We start from the raw sequence: 14,675 nt of genomic DNA, 5'->3' as shown, positions 1-14,675 counted from the left end.
AAGGAGTGTGACCAGCAGACTGAGGGAGGTGATCCTGCCCCTCTGTTCTCGTGAGACCCCACTTGCAGCACTCTCTGCAGTGCTGGGGTCTTCAATGTAAGGACATGGAGCTGTTGGAGCAAGGCCAGAGGAGGCCATAAGGATGCTCAGGGGCTGGAGCAGCTCCTGGGTGGAGACAGGCTGAGAACATTGGGACTGGAGAAGAGAAGCTGCGTGGAAACCTTCAGAGCAGCTTCCAGTGTCTGAAGGGGGCTACAAGGATGCTGGAGAGGGACCTTCATCAGGAACTGGAGTGATGGGCCAAGGGGTGATGGGTTCAAACTGAACCAGGGGATGTTCAGGCTGGAGATAAGGCAGAAGCTCTTCCCTGTGAGGGTGCTGAGGCGCTGGCACAGGGGGTCCAGGGAAGCTGTGGCTGCCCCATCCCTGGCAGTGTTCAAGGCCAGGTTGGACAGAGCCTTGGGTGACATGGTCTAGTGTGAGGCATCCCTGCCCATGGCAGGGGGTTGGAACTGGATGATCTTAATGTCCTTTCCACCCCAAACTATTCTATGACCTGTGATCCTTCCTTCCACCTGATGTGGGAAGGGAGAATAGGACAAGCCACCATCTGTTCCATACAGTGAAGGTGCAGAGCAGGATGGCTGTGTAGGATACCCCCATCCACGTGTGTCACTGTGAGCCCCAAACCTCCAAGGAGGTTAGACTGAAATATGCAGTGGCAAATTGAGCTGATCTTAAGATGCTGGTGTAGGGCACTTAATGGATTACAGGGAATAACTCTTGTTTTGTCTCGGAAACAGACCAGGTAGCTGTTGTCTCCGATTTATCTGTTACCATCCTTCCACTCCCAGCCTCTTGTCCATTGGGTGAAGCACATATCTGTTCATTCACTCTTCCCTAATCTATTTTTATCAGGTGGTGACTCATGAAAAGGTCTCTGCCCCTTTTTGTGTTCTTCCTCTCCCCGAGGTTGTCATCACAAACACAACCCTCTGTACAGTAAAGCCTTCCCTTTACGTGCCTGTGAATTCCCATATTGCATCTCCTGCTTGAATGCCACTAATTCCTTTTCTATTGGATTTAACGTGCGTTTCCTTTTAAGTAAGCAAAGCATTTAGTCATAATGAGATTGTCTGCACTACCCTGTCACAGCTCAGACCCCAGCATTTCTAGCTTCTAATTGCAGCCAGGCATGAAAAGTTCATTGCCAGGGAATGGCAGGAGTTGGCTGCGTGGCGCCGAGATGTCCAATGACACTGCAGGAGCTGCGCTGCTTACGGAGAGACTCAAACCTGACCCAGACCTTTGAGCCTCGTCACGGCAGTGACCAACTGTTGGAGGAGCAGCCCTGGCTCCTGGGAAGCAGGCAGGGAATGGGGGTTCATACTGCCTGGCCTCAGCCTTGTCTGGGGAGGGATTTACAGGGAAGCGGCGCAGCTTTGGCAGTCTCCTTCCCTGGAGGATGAGGAGATACCTGCAGGACAATAATCTGCTCTGGGGCTTGGCTGTCCCAGCCCTTCGTGCAGAGCCAGGTTGCAGTTTGAGAACAGGCTGTGGTGGAAGGTCTAAAACGGGCTCTGCGAAGCAGGTGACTTGTTGACGTTGTTCCAGTTGCAGGTGAATCAGGGTTTATTTGTCAACTTCACCTTTTTTTATCTACCTTTTGGGTTGTTTGTTTTTTATTGTAAATGATACAGCTGAAGCCATCTGGTGATAACAACATCAGAGCTGAGCATACTGTTCATAAACCTCCCACTGACATCCTCCCCTCCCCACATCTGAAATGTAATTCAAGTTAACTCACAAGCTGTGGCATGTGTTGTTACTGCAGAGCTGTCGCTGCCAGTTGAACAGTTGGAGATTGGAATTCCACAAGGAGATGGCATATTTATCAAAACAACCTTTCAGAGAGATGTTTCTCCCGGCTCCTGTGACCCGCAGCCGCCACCGGCCCGGATTCAGGATGTAGGTTCGACCCCGCGCTCGGGCTTTTAATTCCTTCTCTTCCCCCTCCTTGCGGGGGCTCCAGGGAGACGTTTCATCCCTATGTGCACTCTTTCATGTGCTGCCTTCTCCCTATTATCTCCTTGCTCCTGCTTCCTCTGCTTGCTTTTGTGCTGACCTAAAGGGGTTGCAGCCTTCATCTGGGTTTGGGGAGGAGAGGAGGGAAGGAAAATCTCTCCTGCATACCCTGACCTCGTCCAGCAGCAGCAGGAGTACGTGTGCCCTACACCCAGACACCAGCCGCTCTCTCCGAACATCCGAACACCAAATATTTCTTCTTGGCCAAAAAGATCTCTTTCTGGCTGCCCCTTGGGCTTTGTTATTACAGACTCAGGTTCTTTTGAGGTGTTTTTCTTATTGTGTGAGTTTTTCCAGATGAAAGGAAACAGCTTGTCTGCTTATGAGCAGAACAAACAGCAGAGTGGGGCGAGCTGCTGTGCTTTGAAACTCTCTCTGGCTTTGTTCTGGTTCTCAAACTGCTGTTAAGGACACACAATACCAGCTCGCTCCTTCTTCTTTCCCCCCACACTTCCTTGAAGGAGCCACAGATTTTCTTTTTCTCTTAAACTTCTTTCAGCAGGTTTCTCAACTTCCGTGCAATTTACTTTGCAAAAAAGGCTTTGCTAAAATCATTATCTGGTTGAGGCAGCTTGGGCCATGCAGTTTTCCTGCCTTTCATGACTGCCATTGAACTTGTGTTGCAGAATTCCTTCACTCACTTCTTTCTAATGCCTTTTTTTTTTTGGTTAATCTAATATGAAGCTATTTAATTATAGAGGGGGTTGTGTTATGGGGGTTGGTTGTTTTCTCCTGGACCCTGCTGCCCACCTGGATCTTTGGCTGCAATTCCAGACACATGCTGCTGCAGCAAATATTGCCTGGGCAATTCCAGGTTCTTTTGTGTGTGTTCCATCTGAAGTCAACTTTCAATGAGCTGCTGGTGCTGATGGGTGCAGAGCAAGAGAGGGAGCAGCAGGCGAGTGCTGGCTTGACCTGCCCAGCAAGAAAACAGGCAAAAGAAACAAGGATACAGCAGGGAAAAACCCAACTATGAGCCCATGAAATTGGTGAGGAAAGAAACTGCAGTCACCTGGAAGACTGTTGGAAGATACAGATGCTAAATAAGGCAGGAGCAGTGGACTTTAAACCTGGTTGAGGTTGGGTAGAGAGCAGAAACTTCAGCTGAGTGCTGGGGTAAGTTTGGGTTTGGATTTTGTGTCTTGCTCCTACTTGATGTATTCGACTTTGTCTCTAAGACTGAATTACTCAGATCACTTGAGGAGATGTGTTAATTGGTGGTAAGTCAGGAAGGGATGGAGAGAGGATTGCAGTTATTCCATCAGACTATGCAAAATCCCAGGCAGGAGAGGTACAAGTGATGGGCTCCTCTCTGAATACTTGAAAAGCATCAATGGCCAAAAAAAGGCAGTTGAATGAGCTGGTGGATAATAAAGTGGATGGGAACTGGAACACTTCCCCTAGCTCTCCAGAAGGGAGGTGATGTCCTGTGTTACTCTGGAGCATTTAATCCGAATGCAGGAATGTGACTTTGAGCTCTGCCATCGGGAAACGGAGCAGGGATTGAAGAGGAAATCGTTGACTCTTGCCACTGGGGAGCAGTGTTGAGGACAAGAACTTTCAGCTCTTTGTACCGAGCTGCTAATGAAGCTTTCTGAGCCTTGAAGTAGCCAGAAGTGCTCATTGAGCAGTAATGAGACGAAAACAAGCGAAAACCATTCTCAAACTGGTGTTGTGCTTCTCCTGGAAGGCTCCGGGTGGATGTGGAGCTTATCCCGGAGCATTCTGAGGCATGGAAAACCTCCTAGAGAAGGCACTTGACAGGGCTCTGGTTCTGACATGGAGGGAGGTGGGTATGCCTGTCCTCAATACTGAATAGCATGGCATCCTAGAGAGCAACATCCTTGCAGGGATGGCTGCAAGGCTATTCCTTGCTGCCACGTCTAATGTGATAGCTGGAGTGCTTTTTATCTGCTCTTTTCTCTTAGATAAGGTGAGATGAAGCAGGTTAAGTATTAATTCTTAGGATAGTTTCATCTCATAACTGAGGAGGGTCTTTATTTCCTGCCCACACCTCCTTATTTCAATGCTACCATAGGACTGCAAGCTTTAGGTTGCTTTGGTTTGTGTTAAGAGGAGAGTTTCCCTCTAGTCATTCATTGCTGCACTGCAGTTTGTCCACATTTCCTCTCCTTCCCACTAACTTCTTTCACTCCTCTTAGACTGGTGGCAGTGGCAAGGATGTTGAGGTGTTTGTCTGTGGCCAAGATACAGCTCACAGCCAGCTCGGGCTGTTGGTGGAGGCTTGTCAGGGGTTTCACCCCCGTTGCAAGAAGTGACCAGTGATGAGAGCTGTCAGCCTGGAAGTTTGTTCTTCGTATTGTCTCTATTTGTGGATGTGGGGAGATTGGCTGGGAGGAAACCTGGAGAGGGGCTTTTTGACAAGGGCCTGTAGGGACAGGCCAAGGGGAATGGCTTGAACCTGCCAGAGGGGAGATTGAGATGAGCTCTGAGGCAGAAGCTCTTCCCTGGGAGGGTGCTGAGGCGCTGGCACAGGGTGCCCAGAGAAGCTGTGGCTGTCCCATCCCTGGCAGTGTTCAAGGCCAGGTTGGACACAGGGGCTTGGAGCAACCTGCTCTAGTGGAAGGTGTCCCTGCCCGTGGCAGGGCTTGGAACTGGGTGAGCTTTAAGTTCCCTTCAACCCAAACCAGGCTGAGATTGGATGATAATGGTATGATTTTCAGTTGGAAGGATCCTACGATGATCACCTAGTCCAGGTGTCTCTATCTCTGCAGCTGAGACCTGAGTATTTCACTGCATGGTTGCTTCCAGGGCTGGGGGCTGCTGGGAAGTCTGTTCCTGTGCTGTTGTGCCCTTTGCAGTGGCCCTGCTGGCTCTGCAACTACTCCAACACTTGCAGCCACCGTAAAACATGTCAACATAAATGAGCAGGAGCTACTCCGGGTTGTAATAATGACTCTCTCTAGAGGATGTGTAATTAAAATGCCTTTTCTTTAGTCTCCTCTGCCCAGGGTGATGTCACTCCTTCCTCGGGTTCTCCTGCATTATAAAAGCAGACCACCTTGCAGCTTTGATTTCTAATGTGATGTGCCAGATGGTAAACCCTGAACTAGGGAGCAGCGTCACTCAGCTGGGGCCTGAAACCAAAACTGAGCAAGGAAATATTCTTTAATGAGTTAGATTTCTTTCTTGGTGCTGGAGCCTCAGAGCAAGGGAAGAAAAAAGAGGCATTTCACATACAGTAAATGTTTAAATAGGCCTTTTCCTTCCTCTCACACCAAAGCAATAACTCCTTCCTTTTCCAGGGCTGCTGGGACTTCTGAACTACCTAATTCTGTGAGGCTCTCATTATTGTGCGTGCTTTAGTGTGGAGCTGGGCTATTGGACATAAGTGGTGTTTTTGTTCTATCGAGGAGTGGTTTGCTTTTGAAATCTTACCCATAGATTCTTTGACACTGTGGTTCTCCCAAATTAAATCTAACCAATGCCTTTTACCCAGTGCGCGTGAGCCAGCACTGCTCCTCTTCAGTGCTGCTCTGCTGGCTGGGATGATGCAGAGAGGGATTTGCAGTGTCAGAGATTGTGGATTTAAAGCCCTGGCTGGTTTGAGCAGTGCCTCCAGTCGTGGTTCCCCTCCTGCCCCCAGCACTGGCACCTCGTGCTGCTCAGCACCGTGTTCTTTTCAATGCATAAGGGAAGAGATCTTGGAATTATAGAACAATTTGGGTTGGAAAGACCTTAAAGCTCCTTCAGTTCCAACCCCTGCCATGGGCAGGGACACCTTCCACTAGAGCAGGTTGCTCCAAGCCCCCGTGTCCAACCTGGCCTTGAACACTGCCAGGGATGGGGCAGCCACAGCTTCTCTGGGCACCCTGTGCCAGTACCTCAGCACCCTCATAGCAAATAATCAGGCGATCCAGGATAAGGATAGCCAAGACACCTGCATGATCATACAAGATTCCCAAACCTGGGTTTAGGGAAAAAGGAGTGGTAGGAAGAAACCACTGACCACCATTTACTGCTTGTCATTGGGAGGTGTCTGCCAGGATTGATAGCTGCTCAGGCAACCGTGCACTTGTGTCCATGCTTTTTATAGCCCTACTATAATAGGTAATCAAAGTATACTAATGGAATTAAGATCCCATCTGTCTGAGTTCAGCAAGCCAACAAGTCCCTTAATTAAGATCTCATGTTTGCTAGAACAGAGGCTGCAAACACAGAGCTGGCCACCAATGGCATAAGCAAATATCTGTCTTTTCCATGACAAAGTGCCAGAGCATCCAGTGGGCTGAGGAGCTCAGAATCCAATCTGCAAGGTAAGCAGCACTTGCTTGTGGGCTGACAGTAAATGCAAGAATGGCTGTTTCTTGCTCTGATAGCTGAGGAAAATGAGCTGGTTGCAAACATTTGGAAGCACTGGGAGGTAGGCAGCAGCAGCAGTAAGTAAAAGAGGCCAGACTGGGTATCTCAGCGTCTGGTAACGTCTCAGCGGGACAGTGTCTAATATTGGAGGCAAGAAAAGAGAAGAGAGTTAAAATCAGTGTCTTCAGGCTGCAATTTCCGAAGGTTTATAAAGCACCAAGTGGATGCTCAAAGTGATTTGCAGACGCAGTTGGCTCCTGGGCTGCTCCACCATGGGCTGTCTGCACTCCTTTATTTAACCATCAGCCCCACGTGCGTGTCGAGCCCGTTGAGGAATCTCCTTTTAGATGCTGTAGCTTCACTGGTGTGGTTGCTGTGGGTGTTGGGATGGTTGTTTTCTGAACAAGACATAAAACTGTGCCTGAAATGAAGGATTTCCTTCTCGTTTGGGCTGCTGTGCCCATAGTGCTGGTCTCTGAGCAGGACCCTGCCCAGGAGATGGCTTCAGCCAAGGAAGCTGCTGGAATCCTCACTTAGTTTCTAATTGTCTTTCTACATTTCCTCCAGCAGCCTCAGCCTAATGAACCTGTATTAGGAGGCTTTGGAATTCCAGAGGGGAAAATGTGCACATGGATGTAGGTGCCTCTTTGGGGGACGAGTCTGTGTCAGCAGCACAGGAAAGCAGGTACCCAGCGTGTGTAGTTTGGATTGAGGTGACTGGGAGGGGTGACAGTGGTAACCGAGCCAGCTGCATCCACAGTGGCTTGCTCTTGGGTGTTTGCTCTTTCCCCCTGAGCCATTTGGGATTTTCTTGCTGCTCATAGAGGAATTTTCCTTGATGGAGGGTTTGGGAGGTGGCGTAGAAGGTCGTGTGTGTCCCTGTTGGGTGCATGGGGAACATTCAGGAGGAGCATATACCACTGGGGTTCACCCCATGGTCTTTCCAATGCACTGGGGGGACCCAGGCAGGCATGAGGCTGTCAGTCTTCCAGAAGGATTGGCAAAAGTGGAGGGAATAGGGGAGCCAGTGGTCCAGGATAAGGTCTTGGAGCCATGCTGGAGATGCAGGCGTGCATCCTTGATGGCAAGATGCTTTGAGTCCACCACAGAAGGTGATTTGTCTTCCCTTTATGGGAAGGTATCCCAATGAGGAGACTGGATGAAAGTGGATGCTTCTCGATGCAGTTTGGAAGTGGAGAGACATCTGCCACAGATCTGAAGAGCCTGGCAGGTGGAAAACACCCCAGCCCTCCCGTCTCCCTGCCTTCAGCCTGCACGTGGCACATCTCTATTCCCCACCACACTGCCACGGGCTCTGCGCCGCTCAGCACCGCAAACCAGAGCATGGGGAGGGGGTGACACCGACCTCCCCTCCCTCAATCCCAGCCACTGTGTTCCTTCCCCCTGAAATCCCACACACTGCTGCAGGAGCAGGGAACATTCTGCAGCTTGAGAGCACACAAGTGAGACCTGAATTATTCAGCATATTTTTTAGTGCAGGCAGGTGTGGGGTTTGAAGTGGTTTGAGCTGGGAATTCTCTGCAGAGGAGTGAGGGTCTGGTGGGATTTGAAGGAGCTGGACAAGTTTTCCTTTCCTGTCCTCCTCTTGCTGCCTCCTGACAGCTTCCCTCTTCTGTTTTGAGGCCTGAATGCTCATTCTTGTGCTTTCCATCCCCCCTGTAACTTCCCCCCCTCCCTTTCTTTCACTGCCTCACCTGCTGAAGCGCCTGTGGATGTTGCTGTAACCAGCTCGGGAGTGCTGACAGCGGGTTTGATGATGTGGTCCCTGGTCCCCAGGGACTTGGCAGCCTCCTGCAGGCACTGACAGTGCACTTCAGACCATCGTGAGCCACCAGATGCTAGTTCAGCTGGAAACGGAGCTGCTGAGGTGAGGGCTGGCTTTGGAGGAGGGGTTGTTAGGGGCTGGGGGTGGGGTTGCTTTCTGCTTCTGTGGGGTTTGATGCATTTAGACAGGTTTGCTTTAGTATGGTGGTATTGAGAAGGCAGAGCTGTGTGAGCACTGAGCAATGTGCCCTTCATCCCAAACAGAGAGGACAGGGAGAGACACACAGGTGACTCGGGCAGCTCCGCGTCCAAGTGGATTTGGACCAGTGTTGCCCTAAAATCTCTTCCCCACCGCCCCTCCATCCACTTTGTTTCAGGCATTTGGGGCGGGCTGTGTGTGAGCATCAGACCCTGTTCTCCACCATGATCTGCTCAGCACCATCTCACCCAGGCTTTGGTGGTGGTGGCTAATCCCTGGCTCTGCCCATGGGGAGCACCCAGGGTTTGTGACACCAAGTGGCCCAGCTCTGCCTGTCCCTGCACAGAGAAAGGCTCTTCGGCAACAGACACTAATTCAGAGCTGTGATTGCAGCCACCCTCGCACCTGAATGCTCTGGGATCATTTTGTGCAACCCAAATAAGTCTGAATTATCTGTACTGCACTGAAATTGGAATATTTCTATCTTAAAATAACTATTCTTGTACTCAGCTTTTCTTGTCTCTTTGTTTGCGATCTAACAAACCAGGTTGGACACAGGGGCTTGGAGCAACCTGGTCTTATGGAAGGTGTCCCTGTCCATGGCCGGGGATTGGAACTGGAGGAGCTTTAAGGTCCCTTCCAATCCAAACCAGGCTGGGATTCAATGAAGACATGAGAGGAAATCCCCACCATGGTCCAGATGGTACCAGACATGCTCCAGCATGGCAAATGGCAAACCAAGCCATGAGCAGCCAACTTAAAGGACTGGAAGAGAAGGGGTTACTGCATCACGTCTCCCTCCTACTCTTTGGCCACAAGCCTTTAGGAAACAAGACATTTGGGTAGCAGATGGGTGCTCTGGTAGGTCTGGAAACCTCTCAGGCAAAAGCAAATCCTTCTTTCCACCAGGAGCTTCAGGCCTTATTCTGCAGAACAGCATGTACGAGCTGAGCTCCCTAAGGGAGCAGATTGCCCTATTCCTCCAGGCGCTTGGCTGGAAGCCATCCTGCCACCAGCGTGTTCCACAGCAGAGCAGCCTGGTTGCTTAACCCTGGAGCCCGACCCGGGCAGTGTGTGATGCTCTCAGGTGGGTGAGGGTTGGGAGGGGGGGTTGCCAAAAGGCTGCTTTTCTCACCCACCCCTTCCAGCAGGAAAAAGCCACCGATGGGCGAGTGGTTGTTGTGGTGATGTGCCATGACGGGTGGCAGCTCCTTTCAGGGAGAGCAGTGCACTCTGCCATTCAGTGGAGGGAAAACAATCAGGGACCTGCTGCTTCTGGAGGCTGTTGAAAGCACAGGAAGATGGGGAAGTGCTGGTGGTTGTGGAGAGGCAGCTGGTGCTAAGCTCTGGCAGGAGGAGGGGGGAAGTGCTTGTATTTGGGTTCTGGGTCTAATTGGCAAAACTGTAATAATTCTTAGCTCAAATACATGATGCATTCAGCCCACTTGCAGCTTTAGTCTTCCGCGTGTAATAACAAGTCATAACGCTGGGGATTTCATGAATAATCATTGCTGCTTGTCTCCCCTTCCAGGGGAGGGTTTCCAGAGAGCAGTCTCGCTCCATCCCCAGAAGGCAAATGAATATTATCTTTATAAAGAGAGATAAGGCAGACGAGACAAAGGCCTGGAATAACTTGGTTAAGTTTATCAGAAAAGCCAATAGCATGATCAGGATTTATGCCCAGGAATTAAGATTCTCAGCCCGCTTGGGGAATGAGATGTCTGTCCTTAGCACAGCCCACGTTGGCACCACAAACACGGTCTGTGACGAGGAGAAACTCTTTCATTAGCAAAGATGAGACAGAGCAGTGGTGAAGATCTTCTTTACACCCAACCTGAACTTCCCCTGTTTCAGTTTGAACCCATCACCCCTTGTCCTATCGCTGGGCTGCCGATGGATTTTGATGGGAGGGTGAAGCAGGGCTGCTCTGGGAAGCAGGTTCTAAATGTGCCAGAGCAGGGGTTGGCCAAGCTGGGAGGCTCACGACATCTAAACCAGGAGGATTTTGTGGGGAAGAGGAAAACAGGATTAACAAACACCAGAGAGCTGATTGCTGGAGATGGGGAACAGCCACAGTGTCTTAGAGGACAGCAGGAGGTAAGTGCCATCAGGGCTTTTCCTGCTTTGGAGGCAAAGAGATCAGCCATGCACTGAGTTACCAAAGATGATCAGGGGCTGCATTTTATAACTGGAGGTGGGCTCTAATTGTGAATACTCCTGTGGCACTTGGCTGAACCCTGGTGTCACAGAGGGGTTTTGGAGTCTGCTTTCCACAGTCATTACACACTGCTTCATCTGTCACGGAGTTTGCAACTCAAGGAACTTCACTGGGAGAAATTTTTAGCTCCCCCAGCCCTGAATCTGTTTAATGTCCATCTACTGATGGGCAAAGAAAGGAAACCTCAGTTCCTTGTGTAATAGTGCAGCTGCAGGGATTTAAATCCTCTGCTCGAGTAGCAGGAACAAGTCAGTGACCAGCCTCCGCTGTGCACACAGCTTGAGCAACACCCCCCAGAGCACATCATCCTCTGCTGGAAGCAAACACCTTCACATACACCTTGACTTAGCCTCTGCCCAGGGGAGTTGTAGCGGGTGAGTTGGTGCAAGGACTCTCCCTTGTATCTCCCTGTGGCAGGGGGTGAGTAGGGGGTTAAGGGCGAGTGGGTTTAGGGTGGGGAGATGTTTTTCTCTTGCACTGTTTGGCCTCCAGCTCAGTGAAATCCTCCTTTCCTGAGGGCTGGTTGTGCCTCTGTTAGCAGGAATCCTCTTCTCCCAAGCCCCAATAATGGCCCGTCCTGGTCTCCTAGTAACTGCGCTGCCACATCACTTTTGACAATGGAGCATCCTTTGTAGCCTGGTTCTCTGCTCCCGCTGCCTGCTCTGTTTCTTCCAGCGGCAATTGTCTGAAATCTCTCCGAATGAGCAACTTTGGGGTGTGCTGCTTCTGTTTGGTCTGGCTGTGCTGCCTTTAATGTGGCTTTTTGTGTCCCTTCCTTACAGCAAGCTGAATCCTTGGGGAACACGCTTTTGGGAGATAGCTCTTGGTTGTTCCCCCCCCTCCCAGTACCAAATCTTACTCCTGTTATTTTCTAAACCCGTGCTCTCAAAGCACTTTAAACTTTGTTGCAGGAGTAAATAAGTCTGTTCATTGATTATTGCACTAAAAGGCTTTCTTTGCTCAATGTAGTTTGGAACCAACCTCTGTCTAGATGTAAAAGTGCATAGAATGAAACTTTGCCAGCAGCCAGCAAACCTTTCCAAGCTGTGGAGAAGGAATTTGACTTGTGAAAGCTGGAACTCAAAGCCTGCTCTGCTAATACCTGCCTCATAACCCTGCTGGGCTGCAAGGGGCCTTTTGGAGCTGTGGATATGGGGAGCTTTGGAGCTGTGGATATGGGGACTTTTGGAGCTGTGGATATGGGCAGTTTTGGGGGGAAAAAGAAGGGCTGGGAGTGGGGGAAGCTGCTTTTGTGGGTCTTTTCTGTAGTAGGGAATGTGTCCACCTGAATGGGAGCCTGACATTTGGATGTGTGGGGAAAGGGAGGAGGTTGGGAATACCCATTGGTGGTGCAGAATGAGCCCATGCACGAGCAATAGCAACCAGGCACAGTCCTGGCAAACCCCAAAGCTGGACCCTGTGCCCTGTTCCTAGAAGGGGTGAGTTCAGATGCATCTGACCAGAGCTGGATTTGGGCACATTCATGGTAGTGCCTTATTCCCACCTTCCCCTCCCCAGTCGCTTTTCCTTCTCCCCAAGAGGAGCCGGAGCTCACTCTCAGTAACAACACTTGACCTGCCCTGGTGCCACCGTGACAACTTTATTCTCTCTCAAGGACAGTGTCGGGGTGTTGTTGGGGTGGGTTTTTTCCCCTTCCAAGTGCATTGAACGCTACAGTCGGAACCTGAGAGGCTCGTGCACACCCGGGCGCACACGTTTGCACCCAGGAGCCCGACGTGGCTGCGCGAGGTGGGAGCTGGCAGTGCCGGGAAGCAGGAGGAGGTGAAGGGGAAGCGCATGAATCACAGCGTGTCAGGGGAAACACATGAATCAGACGTTGTGTCAGCAGACCCGACACATCTCACCAGGCTTCCTCCAACTGTGGAGCCCCCCCTGCCCCCGTGCCCAGCGTAAGGCGTGGTGGGTTGGCGCCTGGGGAAGGTCCCTCCTGCCCACCCCGGCTCCCTGTGTCCATCCTGGAAGCCCTTTGCAGCCCAATGTGGGGATGCTCAGTTCCAGCTCCGGCCGCTGCAGAACTTGGATGTGGGGAGATGATGTGGCTGGTCATGGACGTCTTACAGCCATGGAGGGCATCAGGTGCCTTTCTCCCAGCCTGAGGTCTTCCTCTGGCTCCACGCTGCATAAACCTGCTTCTGGAGCCCTCTTTGCCTGCTCCCCAACCTTTTAGAACCACGTGGCCTAGATCCAGGCAAATCCATTATTGCACTGAGAAACGCAAGTGCAGATCGTGGCTTTATGTCCTATTTTCTGTATCCTAAAGTCAGACCCTGCCTTTGCATCCCAGTCTCTAAAGACCACGGATCCAGGCCAGGATTAGCGATGCCGGTACCCCATAGCCTAAAATTCCTCCTCTTGCCATTGGAGCTTTTGGGGGAAAAAAGGAAAATCCTCCTCTTCCTTCCTTGTTTTTGAGTTCTAGGGAGCTCCACACGCCTGCCCCTGCTTACAAACCCATCCCCGTCCCTCCCTCCCCTCCCAGCACCCGCTCGTCACCAGGGCATCCGAGTGCCTCATCCCGAGGGATAGTAGGGATCGTCGCTGTGGTAGTTGTAGTCGGGGCACACTTTCTCCACCAGCCTGTAGTCTATGCTGTAGAAAGTGATGTAGATGCAGATGACTTTGAAGGGCTTCGAGCAGACCCAGGAGACGTGACTCTGGGTGTGCTCGTGGTAGCAGGTCTTAGATGGGTCGTAAGTGCAGAGCGTGGTCTTCTTGGCGCGATCCACCTTCTCGTACTCCACGCGGCAGTTGAACACTTTGGATTCTTTGGCCTCGATGAAGATCTGTTGCTCCAGGTCAAACTCCACGGCCTTGGTGGGGGGCACGAGGCTGACGGAGATGTTCCCTTGCCCGGTGGAGTTGTGTTGGAAGAAGACGTTGACTGTGCCGTTGCCGTGATCAACCACCTTCCCGGTGATCAAGAGGTTCAGCTTCACCGTCTTGATGTTGGAGTAGAAATCGCCCCAGCCAAAAAGCTTTTTCAGCTTGCCCGAGCCTGGCCCCAAGTCCCTCTGTCCTCTGGGCTGTGGAGCGTGGTCCCGCATGGAGACACGATCCAGGATATCCCAGAACTGCTGTGAGCTGCTCACCAGCTCCAGGAGGGTCGTGTTCGGCAGGAAGGTTGGAGGTAACAAGGACCTGGGAGAGAGCAGCCCTCGCGCCTTCTGCACTTGAGCTCTCTCCTGGCTCTTGGGTTCACGTTGCTCTGTGCCTTTCCCTGGGTCCTGGCCACGGATCACCTGAACACAGCGATGGTGGAGAGTGAGAAATGAGGATGTGTCTGCCCCCCTCCCAGCCTTCCTTCTCCAGGTCACCCCACTTCCCCAGCATGACCCAGCTCATCCTTTCCCCATCTTGCTTTCCTCGTCTCCCTTTTTCTCTCCTCTCTACTTCTCTCTGTAGTCTCTATTTCCCTCTGGCAGCAGTTTCGCCCTGCTCTCACTCTCCTCTCAGAGAGGAGATTCCTCTCAGGGAATCATGGAATCCCAGCCTGGTTTGGGATGAAGGAACCTTAAAGCCCATCCAGTTCCAACCCCTTGCCATGGGCAGGGACACCTTCCACTACCCCTGTGTCCAACCGGGCCTTGAACACTGCCAGGGGGGGGGCAGCCACAGCTTCTCTGGGCACCCTGTGCCAGTGCCTCAGCACCCTCACGGGTGAAAGGGTGAAAGGGAAGGGGGCACTTTGCTCAAGTGCAGATGCTGGGGATGTAATACTTGTGATGAGGGTGCCCACCTCATGGCCTTTGCACCCATCCCACTGCTGACCCCCAAACTGCACCATGGTGCGAGGAGACACAGAGCAGGAGCAGCACAAGAGGTGAGTTCTCACCCCGGGGAGATGCCCTTCACCTCTAACACCACCCAGGGGCTCCTGCACCAATTCTGCTCTGCCCGCAGCCAGCCAGGCACCCCACAACAAGCACATATGGGCGCGGAGTGTGGGGGGGGGATGCCAGGCTGTGGGCACCCAGCGGGCTGGGAGGGTGCCTGGGCAGGAGGCGGATGCTGCAGCCCCATCACCCGGGGTGCAGGGCTCCAAGC

At 51.8% G+C, this 14,675-nt stretch overlaps 1 protein-coding gene across 1 annotated transcript; it reads right to left on the bottom strand.

Moving 5' to 3' along the window:
- Positions 1-13,141: 13,141 nt before the first annotated feature.
- Positions 13,142-14,415, bottom strand: NXPH3 (neurexophilin 3). Its single transcript, XM_010022893.1, has 2 exons — positions 14,368-14,415; positions 13,142-13,870 (listed from the first exon to the last, which is right to left on the bottom strand). Exons 1-2 carry the CDS (start codon positions 14,413-14,415, stop codon positions 13,142-13,144), a joined length of 777 nt encoding a protein of 258 aa, XP_010021195.1.
- Positions 14,416-14,675: the final 260 nt, after the last annotated feature.

This window comes from Nestor notabilis, unplaced genomic scaffold, assembly GCF_000696875.1.
Source record: "Nestor notabilis isolate BGI_N333 unplaced genomic scaffold, ASM69687v1 scaffold22779, whole genome shotgun sequence".
NCBI lineage: Eukaryota > Metazoa > Chordata > Aves > Psittaciformes > Psittacidae > Nestor > Nestor notabilis.
Note: the sequence above shows the minus strand (reverse complement) of the source record. Positions and strands in the feature narration are given on the sequence as shown.